Below are 14,345 nucleotides of genomic sequence, written 5' to 3' on the forward strand. Positions count from 1 at the left end.
GAGAGGGGCGCCTGGTGGCTCCATCAGTTAAACATCCAAAAATCAAGAGATTTCAGCTCAGGTCCTGATCTCAGGGTCATGGGATCGAGCCCCATGTGCTCTGTGCTCAGTGTTGAGTCTGCTTGAAATTTTATCTCTCCCTCTCTCTCAGACCCTTCCTTCTCTCTCTCTCTCTCTCTCTCTCAAATAAATAAATAAATAAATCTTTAAAAAAACAAACACGAAACTATGTCTCCACTGCCTCTTACCCCAAATCCTTTAGAAATCCTACACTATAAACCTTTTCCCCTCCTCAAATCTGTTCCTAGGAAGGCCTGATAATGTTACATTTCAGGGTAAATTTTTCTATTTGCTGCCTCAGAAAAATTTGCGTAAGAAATGTGATCTCTAATTAGGCAGTAAAATGTCAGCATCTACAGAACAAGTAGGTCCGATGTTTAAGGAATTCTTTGATGCCTAAGTTTTGAATTCTTCTGAAACAAGGTGCTCACACGTTATCCTGATTCTCCTTGGCTTGCTCCTGGCTAAGGACACAGCATAGCCGGCCTGGCTCAAAGAGTTCATCTGCAGGGTTGGTCAAGTTCCACTTCTGCCCCCTGGTTCTTAATCCCGTGGACTGCAGACTGTCTTCCCAATTCCGGCACCTGTCCCCGAGTTCCAAACCGAGAAGAGCTGCCTCTCTTCTTCCAAGTGGATTTTGTGGGGGCAACCGTAGCCATTTGGGAGAAGGTCCTGCTGGCCCTTTGGCCAGACCTACAGTCGAGCGGAAGTCGATTTCAGCTCAAATCTAACGGAGCTGGGGCACGCCTGCGCACGCTGGTCCTTTCCAGAGATCACAGTTTTGGCCTGGGAGCCAAACACAGGCTGTAGATAGGTTTTGTTTGTCTCTCTCTATTTTTCATATTTTTACGTTCAAAAGCCTACAAAGTCATTTCAGTCTACGCTCTCTGCCTTACACTCATCCCACACTCTGATCTCAGGACATGAACAATCAAGACACAAAAGAATTAAGCAGCTCACGAGTCAGATAGTCAGATGTTCGTATGATCTTTCTTCCCCTCTCTTCGTTGCTGTGTTTAAGGCACAAGACAAAAACGTCAGGGCTCTTGGGTTCTGATCACAACTCTCCTAGCTAACTAACTCATTTTGCGACCTTAAACAAGTTACTTTGGATAGTGGACTGGATTTCTAAGGCAACTGATAATGTCACAGTCTCTGAGTCTGTGTCTCTTCTTTCCCTCACAGTGGCTAAACTTGGAATTCTCTATTAGCAAATGCAGTAAAGTGTACTTCCCATGTAGTTGGAAACGGACAAACACTATTGTTTTCCCGTTTCACAGCTAGAGAAACCTGAAGCCTAAAGCTTCTGAGAAAAATAGTAATTCAGTGCAGATAGTCAAATAACCTTTTGGCTTCCTTAAGTAACTTCCCTCTGCCTTGAAGAAGAGATCTTTGTTATTGTTCAGCATTATTTGGGAACTTTGTATTAATTTGACATGTATCATTCCTTCCTCGCTGTGTCTTTATGCTCCTTCCTGCGATTCATCTGTGGAGAATACTTTTCTCCCCTGGATCACCAAAAAGGAAAGATGTTATTGTAGTGTCTGCTTTCCCCTTCTTACAACCTGAAAGTAATTGCTAAGTTACTCTCAAGGGAGTTCAAGGGTATTTTTTTTAATTTAAATTCAATTTTATTAACATACAGTGTATTGTTAGTTCAGAGGTAGAATTTAGAGATTCATGGTTGCATACAACGCCCAGTGCTCATTACTTCAGATACCTTCCTTAGTGTCCATCCCCCAGTTACCCCATCGCCCCTCCCCTCCCCTCCAAACCCTCAGTTTATTCCCTAGAGTTCAGTATCCCTTACGATTTGTCTCCCTATTTTCCTCTTATTTTATTTTTCCTTCCTTTCCCTTATGTTCATCTGTTTTGCTTCTTAAATTCCATATACGAGTGAAATTATATATTTGCCTTTCTCTGACTGAGTTATTTCGCTCAGCATAATACCCTCTAGCTCCAACCACATCGTTGCAAATGGGAAGACTTCATTCTTTTTGATGGCTGCATAGTATTCGTGTGTGTGTGTGTGTGTGTGTGTACACACCACATCTTCTTTATCCATTCATCTGTTGATGGACATCTAGGTTCTTTCCACAGTTTGGCTACTGTGGACATTGCTGCTATAAATATTGGGAGGCAGGTGTCCCTGTGTTTGGGACACTGTGTTTGTGTCCTTTGGGTAAATACCCAGTAGTATAAATGCTGGGTCATAGAGTAGCTCTATTTTTAACTTTTTGAGGAAACTCCGTATTGTTTTCCAGAGTGGTTGCACCAGTTTGCATTTTCACCAACAGTGCAAGAGAGTTCAAAGGGGTTCAGGGTTAGTGAGAGGACTGAAGGATCTAGAGCCATCACACTGTTGAGAAACCCTTTGTAACTATTGCTGTGGAGTAAGTGTGGCACTGGCATTGCACACACACAGATACATACACACATGCACACACACACACACACACACACACGTGCACAGGACCACTTACTGAAGGGCATACTAAACTACTTTTAAACACTTAATTTCTCAATTCACCGTGTATGTCACAGCTTACACATTTCTGTAAGTCCAGTAAGATTTAATTTTAAAACTGAAATGATAGACGACATTTTCCTGGGTCTTGGGTTTCTTGTCATTGTCAATATAATCAATGCAATTATATGAGGTGGTCTCTGTTAGGAGGCTATGAGACATCTTCCCCTTAATGAACTGCAGAACCCGGTAGCTGAATTCCTGCTCTGTCTGCTTCTCCTGGGGTCAAGAATCCACCTTGTAGATATTAAGATAATCTGTGTTCAGATATGGTCTCATTGATTGAATTTGTCTTGGGGAAAAGCATGCATTGTTAATGGTCACCTTGTCTCAAATTGCAGATTACGGTATTCCGGATGGGATCAGAAGGACACCAGGACATTGACTTAGCTATCCTGACAGCTTTGCTCAAAGGTAAAAGAGTTTCTATGTCCAGAGAGTAAAAAAATAATTTAAATGGATTAACATAGCAACCTTGTCTCCTAATAGTAGATGCAATCCCAAATGATACTGTGACATCCAATTATTGATAACATAAGGACTTCTCCTAGAAGACATTGTTCCTGCTATAAAATTCTTCTATGATAGAGCTGTCAAAGTATGACTCAATTTCATAAAGTTTAAATGTATTACAATTCAGTCGTGTCCATTGAGTCATAAAAATATACAAAGTAAAAGGCTAATGCAATATGTAAGATACTAAGTCACTGAAGTTATTTAATAATTATTACCCTGTCTACTTCCAAAAACCATTTAATCTGGTACAGATGGTAGATAGATACAGAGATATAATAATGCATTGAAAACGGAAAATCAAAACCATTGAGAAGAAAGGAGGAAGAAATAAACAAAAAAACTAGGTTAGTATACTTGTAATTGGAACATTGAATTTAGCTCTAAGTTTCCTTGAAGTCCAGGCAAAAATAGAATTGGATTTTATGATTTTCCTTGAGGGTGGATGTTTGTCCTGTTCTCTAGTCCCCTTACTATCAAGAGGTCTCACTACATGTGCTCATCCTTGGAACCAAATTCCGGAGAAGAGCGGTTTCCTCTGGGCTCCCCAGATCAAATTCTGTCCTTCATGCCCCTTAACAGGTCTATACATTTGACCCATAACATTCAACGTTAAAATAAATAAAAGGAAGTCATCTCTGTGCAGCACTGAACTGGAAACTAGAACTATGAGACGAAACAAAATCACAAATCTTGTTGAATGTGGTTCTGAGTTCAAGATGTCACCCATGTTCTCCCCAAGCCCCATACTTTGCCTGCTGCTCCCTTTATCACAAGGTTGGTGACTGCCTCTTCGTAAGCCTTCCTGGATCGTGAGCTCTGTGAGGGCATAGAATGTGTCTTACCAATGGATAAGACACACCTCACCACCTCACCCAAGCCCTCACACATGGCAGCATTTGGTTCATTTTTTGTTGAATAAGCGAAGGAATTGATTACTGAATGAATGATTACTTAATGATTCAGTGACAGACTTAACATTCCAAAATTGAAACTCAGAATAGCAACCGTTGTATTCTCCATCCCCCCCCTACCCTATCTCTGCCATTAATACTTCCTTGAATACCCATCCTATGGCAGCCATTGTGCCTATGCTAAGCTTTTTACAAATACTATAAGCAGTAATTATTACAGCAACTGTGTTCTGTAGCAGCTATCTTGAATCCCCATTCTACAGACAGGTAAGTGGAGCTACAAGATTTCAGTAACTTGCTCAGGGTTACCATGCTAATTAATAAACCTGAACTTAGATCTAGGCCCTTTGAAGTCTTCACTGCACTACATGTGGCCCCCTTAACACTAGAAGCCATTGACCCCCTCCATGTATCCCCCGAAGATGTATTTGCACATTCATTCAAAATCCCAGTCACATTTCAGAAATTCACAGTCCTGCAAGGTGTATCATGTGTCCCAGGTTGAGAACTTCGCTCTGAAGCAGTTCATTCCAATGAACTGACAAAGACACAAAGAATTCACGCATGGGACTGTGCGTGGGCTGAACCACAAGGCACGCTCCGGCCTCCGTTCTCCAGTTGTCAGGGATAAAATTAAAAAGTTTGAGGCAGGGAAGTCTCTAATACTTCCTATTCTTACATGAAAATAAGAAAAGGTAATAAAACCAGTAACTAACACTTATTGAAGACTTGCTATGGTGCCAAACGCTGTGTTAGATACATTCTGTGTATAAATTCATTTAATCTTTCCAAGTTGGATGACCGGTTCATTACAAGACCTGTCTTATCTATAAGGAAATTGGGACACAGAAAATTCAGTTGCATGACCAAGATCAGCTAGCCAGTAAGCAGTAGAGACACGATCCCCATAGCCCTCCTAGTGTAGACCACCAAGGCATCCTATTGCATTGATAATAAGAAGTAGATTTGCCACATTTATCACCTTGAATCAGAACTCAGCAAGTGAAGAAGTGGCTCCATTATTGGTTAAACACATAGAAGCTATCACAGTATCTTCTACTGTCAATATTTTCTTCTTCTTTCACCAGTGTGTGACTTAAACTTGTGTTTTACCTTTAGATCATAGAATTTATTTGTTATAATATAAGAGAGTTGTTACCCGACTGTGCAGAACAGATCCCATGAAATACATTTTATATTGTAACCAAGTAGTTATACATATGTTTTTAGAAAGCTGAAGCTAAAGCTCATGAAATTATATTTACATTGTATGCAATGAAATTGAATATTTTCTATTCTATTCTATTCTCTTTAATGCTGATTATATTCCACTAAATTGATTTCATGACCCACTAATGGGTCATAACCTGGAGTTTAAAAAACACTGCCATAGTAGATTAAAGGAAATTATGATTGCTCTAAGAAATTAACATTTCTAATCACTATAATGAATATTATTTATGCAACAGTTGATGCTAATGGGAATTTCTGCCATTAAAAGATTATGATGTATCAACTCTATTTTACAAAGGCTTTTAAATGCTGATTTTGACCCAGCTGATTTGTGAAGGATGCGAGCTTAATCCTTTTGCTGACTTTCTTGGAGGCCAAGAGCATACTTCTATCAGTTTCAAATTTTTTTAAGTTTGTTAAATTGTGCTTATCTATTTTTTAAATTGTGCCTAGGCACATAATATGGTTTAACACTTAATTTTTACAATTATACTTAGTTTTCAATTATCCCATGCATGAGGGATTTTTTACAGTCAAGTTTTTATTCCTGCCTAATTCCTAATTCCTTCCTAAATTCCTAATTTCTGAGAAAACTAGAAATTAGATAGGAGGAGGGGGAGGAAGGTGTGAGACTAAACAGTGGTATATAAATCCAGAGCCCAGCAAAGAAAAAAAAAAAAAAAAGGAACCAGGTGGTCATGGGGAAATTCTACCTTTGCTGACCCATTGCTTCTGATTGGGATTGATTTTCTTCAGTAACTGTATATATTAAAAGATACTGTTTATAGGACACAGACTTCCTGGGTATTTGTTCAAAAATAAAGAAAGAAGGAGACAAAAAGAATGCTGTTCCAGGGGTCCTAGAGGCTCGCAGTTTCTTTGGAAGCTGACCTGGGGTAGCTTTTGAGAAGACATGATACAACATTTATCTTTCAAGTTAAGGTAACTGCTCCCTGAAAGTGGTGGGCTGAGGCTAGAAACCGCCCTCTCCGCTCCCCTGCCTACCCAACGGGAACCCAAGGAAAATGCAGAGAAAATGCAGGACGTTGACTATTCAGACAAACAACAGATAAATTTTTAGCATAAGTATGTCCCAAATATTGGCTGGAACCTACTTATACTAAAAAAAGCTGTTTATTATTTCTCTGAAATTCATCCTTAACTGGGAGTCTTGTGTTTCTATTTGTCAAATCAGGCTTCCCTACTCAGAGGAGGCCTGGTGCCATGAATATTTCTGGACTTCAGACATCCTGAGTGGTTCTAGGGGAAGAGTACTCAAAAATCTAGGGAAGTCACCGAGTCCCTCTCTGTCTGCCTCCTTCTAAATCTTAGCAACCAGAGGCTTCACTGGAAACAACCCCAGACTTACCTTTGTAAACTATCCAGTGTTTACCAGCCTGGTCTGAGTCACCTTTTCCTGGCCAGTGTGCACATGCCCCTTCCTTCAGCCCCTTCTGCTCCAAGATTAGCAAAGCCAGAAAACATCTGCTCAGCAGGGTCCCTTGACCGTCTCTGTGGATGTAATTATTTCCAGTTTTTAAAAATCTTCTCTTAGGCAGCTCAGAAGTCAAATCACGTGGGTGTGAACCCTTTCATTCCTCTGCATGTATGGAAGTACAGTATGTGGCAATCACTATCCTCCATAAGCAAAAAATTCTTTTTCTTTGCGTTTTTTTTTAGAGATTTTTTTTAGAACTATTCTTTTTTTTTTTATTTAGTTTTGTTTTTCAATGTTCCAAGATTCGTCGTTTATGCAACATGCCCAGTGCTCCATGCAACACGTGCCTCCTTAATACCGACCACCAGACTCATTCAACCCCCACCCCCCTCCCCTCCAAAACCCTCATTTTTTTTCTCAGAGTTCCCGGTCTCTCATGGTTTGTCTCCCCTTCCAATTTCCCCCAACCCACTTCTCCTCTCCATCTCCCCATGTCCTCCGTGTTATTCCTTATGCTTCACAAGTAAATGAAATCACGATAATTGACTCTCTCTGCTTGACTTCTTTCACTCTGCATAATCTCTTCCAGTACCGTCCATGTTGCTACAAAAGTTGGGTATTCATCCTTTCTGATGGAGGCATAATACTCCGTAGTGTATATCGACCAAATCTTTATCCATTCATCCGTTGAAGGGCATCTTGGTTCTTTCCACAGTTTGGCGACTGTGGCCGTTGCTGCTATGAACATTGGAGTACAGATGGCCCTTCTTTTCACTACATCTCTATCTTTGGGGTAAATACCCAGTAGTGCAATTGCAGGGTTTAATCTGCACTGGTAAAGAAATTCTTCTGTGACACAGGAAAAGACCTTTATTGCTTACTTCTTTTTTCTGGAAAGCATTTTTTAAAAGCTCAAAGGGCTACAAAACTCTTATGTTCCTCCTCAAAACTGCCCAGCTCATCAAAAACAAGAGTAGTTTGAGAAATTGTCACAGCCTAGAGGAGCCTAAGGAGGTGTAATGACCACAGGTAATGCGACTTCCTGGACCAGATCCTCAAGCAGAAAAAAAGAAAGAGTATTGGGTTTAAAACTAGGAAAATCTGAATGAAACATAGACATTTGTGGCATTTTTTAAGGTTTTAAGGGAAAAATGGAGTGCTGTGCTATCATATATTTTGGATCTGAGCAGGAGACATATTGTCACCAACGAAACCTTTCATGTCATGTCAAAATGACAAAAGAGGAGAAAGCATCCTAGGGAATTAGCTGTGAAAGTCATGTACATATGTAATCAAAGTCCTGTACTAGGTGCAGATTGTGTTAATATAAAGTGTCTATATAAATCAGATAGGCATGGATAATAGCTGATCACTAAGAAATGATTAGAAATCTCACTGGGGCATCTAAGCAGGAGACATTTAAATTCAGGACTAATAGGAAGCAATTTGTATGAAATTCGGTTTCCCTATGGACTTACACAATCATGTCAGAGAAAATTATCTAGTTCTTCCCTTTTTTTAAAAATGTTTTCGCTCTTCAGACAAAATTAATCCTATTGTTAATTAAACTAATTAATTACTCACAGATACTTGTACGTGGAGAGTGACAACTTCTTTTTAAGATACCCTTCTGTAATTTTCTTGAAACAATGAGGGAAGGAGTTTGAAATAAAAATTGAAATGCCAAAAGAAGAGTGGGTATGTTCTAACTTTGGAACATTCTCAAGAATGCTGTTGATTAGATCATTCAAAACAATGAAAATCACTATGTTCTGAACCATTTTCCTTTAAAATTATATCTTTACAAACTACTCAACTTGAAATAGGATTGGATAAAATGTTTTAAAAAACAATATATTTTAATGTTTTGAAACTACTTCTGCGGGTATGCCCCTCCAACTCTATTAACTAGAAAATTCAATTATTATCACAAACTATCCTGATATCAATAGGCAATTAGTCTTGCTAAATAACTCATCTTAGTTTTTAAGTGACTTAATTAATCCTTAGTAAAACCAAATTGTGACATTATTCTGAAGTAGGGTTTGTGCAATAATTCTATGCACCCAGTAGATCTCAAAAGCAACTAATATCCAGAAGTGTTTACTGAGAAGCTACCTTGCTTGATCTCAGATGATTCATGAATAGATTTAATGGGAATTAATTATGGCCTTGCTTTGAAGATAAAAAACTATTTCTGATTATATGTTCAGCCTTCCCCATCCCTGTTTCTTATGTGTAGGCAGCTTAAAACAGCACATGCACTATTGCTTTCTTTTTTCTATTTTTTAATTTCCTTTTAATAATATTTTTTAACTTGAAATTGTTTAGATAGCCTTAATATGTCCAAAAAAACCAAAAAGAGAGACATTCATGTTGACACGATCATCACTTATATGAAATGCAAAGTTACCAGAGTTATTAAATATTATGCAAATGAAAGTAGATGAAATTTTATCCAAAAAAGATTGACAAGGTCCAAATGTGTGGCGTATTTTAAGCTTAAAAGGGTATGGAGGGGTAAACTGGGGGAGAATCGTGACATATATCAGTTAGAGACCAAGCTCACTAGGCAATTTTTTCAGTGAAGATTCTTTCCAAAAATGTTCAGTCCTTCTCTCCATAAGGCCACGTTTGGTCTTCCTTTTGTCCTTTGACTTGTCAATCAGGCTTCCGCATGGGCACGTTTCCTCATGGCTCTGTTTACCCCTTCTGTCACATCTTTAACTTAGATATCACAGAGCAGATTGGCCAGGAGCAGGTAGAGTCCTAGCGTGGGCCCCCTAAACCCTATATAGAGCAGGACATCTGCTTCATTAAAACTCTCAGAGGTGGGGCACCTGAGTGGCTCAGTCATTGAGCGACTGCTTTTGGCTCAGGTCATGATCCCAGGAACCTGGGATCAAGCCCCGCATCAGGCTCCCTGCTTCGTGGGAAGCCTGCTTTCCCTCTCCTGCTCCCCCTGCTTATGTTCCTGCTGTCACTCTCTCTCTCTCTCTGTCAAATAAATAAATAAAATCTTTAAAATCAATCAATCAATCATCAATCTCTCAGAGCTCTTACCAGGGCACTTACCTACCAGATGACCTTGGCTGCCCACACAATATCTTAGTGACGAAACTAGAATGCCCACAATTTCTCTGAATGTAGTGGCAAGAATCTGTGTGATCTGACACTTGTGCTATTTTTAAAGATTAGATCCCCAGTGGAATATGGCTTCAACCAAGAAACTTTTTGGTGACAAGTGACAGAAACATAATTCAAATGCACTAAAGCAAAAATAAATAAGATGATGGACTTGAGGGTTTACATGTTGAGGAAGTTGAAGGGTAAACAGAGTTTAGGCAAAGTAGGATCCAGGGCTCAACTGACATTATCAGGATCTGTCCTCCATCTCTCAGACGTAAGTCTGTCTACCTGTCGCACAGAATGCCTATCAGCAGTTCTAGGCTCATTCCCAGCCAACTGAGTAAATCCCCATTAAATCCTGGGTGATGAGAGCAGAAGGAACCCAGGGCTGGACTTGCATATGCTTGCCTCAGGTCAGTGCCCATCCCTGAATTCATCCCTGGGGCAAAGGCCGTGGGAGAATCCCTGTAACCATGAAATGGGAGGTGGGACCAGCCATACTCATATGGTTTACTTCAGGTAGACCTAAATATGTAACTTAATAATATTTTTTACTACACAGTGATTATGTATTATTGTAATCACTACTACCTTTTTCAATTTTCATAGTCTGTACTTGAGTCTCTGGCAAAAATTTTAAAGGAAATTACATTCTTACCATTTTTTCCCCAAGACCAAAGTCCATTCCTTAGGGAAAAAAATGATTCCATAAAGACCAAGTCGCCCCAGGCTTTCCCCACTGGGCTGCTTCCAGGCCATCCTCCACTGACCCCCAGCCCGTCAGCGGGCTACCAACCACGGTGGGACTGTCCAGCAAAGGTCCTAGTCGTAGGGACAGTGACACCATAGGCAAACCATTACTACTCCCTGTTGTTCAAACAGATTCTCTTCATGGAAGCTCGATTTCCTAATCTGTAAAACCCAGGGATTTTAATCTCTCTAACACTGCCGCTGTAACCATTGATAATGCAAGGAAAGCGTGAACCCCATACCTGGAAAAATCTGTTTAATAAATGATGGTCTGATAGATGATGATGACGCCTGCCAAGCTAGATAGGAGAACCAAGACCAGCTCGTTTTACTCACCGCCTTGCACGTCGTCAATATTCAAAAACCATTGTCATACTCATGAAGAAATGATCGACGGGCTTTAGAATCAGATTACATACATATTTAGATCCTAGCGCTTTCCTGGCTGTCACACTGATTAACTAGGTTACTTAACCTCTCTCTACACATGCCTCAGTTCCTTCCCTGTGCCAAAGAAGATCACAGCTCTGTCATGTGGAGGGACATAAGGGACACATGAGACATTGACGCTGGGAGCTCGTTGAGGGCAGGCATTCTGCCTTCTTTATGGTAAAGAACAAACAATGAGTATTTTTATACTTTTCACCTTCCCTTATGGGCTTTAAAAATCCCCAGGGAACTGACATGTCCCCTGTGCAAAACCCAACAGAATTCGAAAGGACCCATAAATTTGCAAATGACAAAGCAACCAATAATTAAACCTCAAGCATACGTGTAAGGATCCGAAACAATCCACAAAGAGGAGTTTCATCTTTTTTTTTTTAAGATTTTATTTATTTATATGACAGACAGAGATCACAAGTAGGCAGAGAGGCAGGCAGAGAGAGAGGGGGAAGCAGGCTCCCCGCTGAGCAGAGAGCCCGATGCAGGGCACGATCTCACGACCCTGAGATCATGACCTGAGCCAAAGGCAGAGTTTTTAACCCACTGAGCCACCCAGGCACCCCAAGAGGAGTTTCATCTTGAAACTGGTTGAGAACATGCTAAGCTGCCTTAAAATGAAATTAATTTTCTGGCAAGTTTATTTTCTTACACATCCAAGGACATCTTAGAGCAATAACAGAGAGCAAGGTAGAGAGCAATTGTAGACATTTTTGGCTCAGTTAGAAGAAAGAATAAAATAACTTAAATCTTTTCATCCTGTTATTTGTACTTTCTACAGTTCACAAAGCATTTTCACATAAATTTTAGCATCTAATCTTTGCAACAACTCTGGGGAATGGTTACCAGATAATTTATCTCCAGCCCGAGACTTTCTTGGTCAGGGAAATGAGCAGTACTAATAGTTATGCCTGAAAAACTAGAATAAACTAAGAATGTCCAGGTAAACTGGGAAGTGTGATCATCCTGATTACAAACCCACCTTCAGTAGGAAGTTTCTGGAGCAAAAGGATTATGTCATCTTTGTCTTTGTCTCCTAACACCCAGAAAAATGCTTGACATATGGTAGGCATTTTATATATGTATATGCATATATATCTGCAAATATATGTGAATATCTATGAATATATGTGAATACAAATGAATATATGTGAATATATATATGCAAATATATATGGTAATATATAATCATCATTGCAATAATTTTAGAAAATGTCCCTGAAGTCCAGAACACACATTTCTAGATTATAAGGTCCCACTGAGTGCCCAGCACAGGATGAAAAGAAACCCTTCTCAAGTTATATTGTAATATTGCAAAACAAATGGGAAAACAAATATATATAACATATATTTTAAAATGTCTTATAAATATAATATTTATAAATTATATTTAATATTCATATAGTTTATAAATTATATTACAGAGTATAATATGGTATTATAAATACATATAATTATATATATACACATATATAAAACATACACATACATATATCTACATATATATAAACACATATATAAAATTCTCCTATGAGCTTCCAAAGAGAAAAACAGGTCTCATGCAAAGGAGCCAGAATGCTGTCGACTTTTAAACAACTACATAGAAATCGATAGTGCAATGCCTTAAAAATTCTGAAGAACATTTATTTGCAATCTAGAATTTTATGCATAATCTTTGCCACTGGCAAAGGTAGAATAGACATGTCAGACATGAGTTATCAGAACTTTTACTACCCATGGAACTATTTCTTTGGGAACGGCTGGAGGACATGCACCCCTAGAAGGAAAGAGGAAACCAAACCAAACACCAATAAAAGAGGAGACATGGAACATGGGTAGGGGGCGCTCTAACACAGGAGGGCAGTTGGGCAATGCCTGGAGGACGAGGCAGGGGGACCCTTCTGCACCACCGGCATAGCAGGCAGAAGCAGGAGATGCCAGACCTTCTTCCTAAGACTCAAGTCTGAAGTCGGCATGGTGTCATTTCTGCTGCATTCCATGGGCATGGGGGGTCACGAGAGCAGCCCAGATCCAGTGTGAATGCCGGGAGAGTATCTATCGGTCCTTAGAAGCTACTGTCAAAGACTAGCTACTGTGGAGGCCCCAAATGATCAGCTCCAAGAAGTGAAGCACTTGAGTCTGGGTAAAGAGGCCTGGGGTGAGGAGAATTGTGACTTTATAACAAATCTTGTAGGAATAGGTGACTTGAAAGTCTGTGCCTGTATAACCTTAGTAAAAATGAAGTACAAAATGGATGACCTGGTTCCCAATGAAAGAGCATGAGTGAAAGACAAAGGAAGAGAGAACAAAGATAAGAATCATCAATGCAGTAATTCCAGAAAATGTGCTAGAACTCCAGAGTGTAAATTTCTATATAATCCTGCTAAAAATCACAATATGAAAATGGCAAATATTTTACATACTCATTCATGTAAATGAATTCATTTTTGTCATATCACAAGCAAGCAGGATAACCCCGTAGAATTTTTTTTTTCTTTTATTCCCTCTGTCTTAAGTTGATAACATTTCTCAGTTGCATATTGTGCATAATACAGGAACACTATTTTTATAAAGTTTTTTTTTTTAACATGTTAATGGGAGACTTTGTGAAGTATTGGCTTCTTTTATTGCAGAAAGGGCACAATAAAGAGGACTCGTCCATTTGGCTAGGTTGGCCAAAAAAAGGAAATAGGATAGTGCTCCACAGTGTTCTTAATCATAAGGCATATAATTTCATTTGTCCTTTTTGCTTGCTTATGTTATTAGGACACAAAGAAATAGTAGCAATATTTCCTGCAGAAACTCTTGGCAAATATCATTACCTAGACAACTGGACTTTGTAAGGTTTTTATAAAATGTTGGTCCATAAAAGTCTTCCAACCAGGGTCACCTGGGTGGCTCAGTGGGTTGAAGCCTCTGCCTTCGACTCAGGTCATGATCCCAGGGTCCTGGGATCGAGCCCCGCATGGGGCTCTCTGCTCAGCAGGGAGTCTGCTTTCCCCTCCCTGGTCCCCTCCTGTCTCTCTGCCTACTTGTGACCTCTGCCTGTCAAATAAATAAAAATCTTTAAAAAAATAAATAAATAAAGTCTTCCAACCTAACTCTAAAACGACACGAACAATTTTTCAAAGTTAGTGAGACCATGTGCCAAAAACACAGACCCAATAAATTGGAGAAAAACAAAACAAAGTTAAATCACCACCTCCTCCCACCGCTAGACCCAGTGTTTAGGAACCCAGGGGAGGAAGAGTTCAGCTCTTACTCCAGGCAGGGAACAAGGCTGAGAGAAGTCAGTCCCCGCAGAGGCTGAGGTCACCACTGACAGGCCAGAGAAGGTGCA

At 39.7% G+C, this 14,345-nt stretch overlaps 1 protein-coding gene and 1 long non-coding RNA gene across 11 annotated transcripts in view; one reads left to right on the top strand and one right to left on the bottom strand.

The window, feature by feature from the left end:
• The window catches only part of TRPM3 (transient receptor potential cation channel subfamily M member 3), a 487,173-nt gene that overhangs the window by 361,268 nt on the left and 111,560 nt on the right, over positions 1–14,345 (top strand). For all 10 annotated transcript variants that reach the window (XM_059411872.1, XM_059411874.1, XM_059411873.1 and 7 more), the window contains one exon: positions 2,929–3,001. In XM_059411872.1, coding sequence (XP_059267855.1) covers positions 2,929–3,001 — 73 coding nt within the window. The remainder of the gene's footprint in view (positions 1–2,928; positions 3,002–14,345) is intronic.
• LOC132024820 (uncharacterized) overlaps positions 1–14,345 on the bottom strand; it is a 51,081-nt gene that overhangs the window by 12,285 nt on the left and 24,451 nt on the right. Inside the window, exon 2 of the long non-coding RNA XR_009406316.1 lies at positions 6,617–6,759. This is a non-coding gene — a long non-coding RNA (uncharacterized LOC132024820). The remainder of the gene's footprint in view (positions 1–6,616; positions 6,760–14,345) is intronic.

This window comes from Mustela nigripes, chromosome 9 (genome assembly GCF_022355385.1).
Source record: "Mustela nigripes isolate SB6536 chromosome 9, MUSNIG.SB6536, whole genome shotgun sequence".
NCBI classification, from domain to species: domain Eukaryota; kingdom Metazoa; phylum Chordata; class Mammalia; order Carnivora; family Mustelidae; genus Mustela; species Mustela nigripes.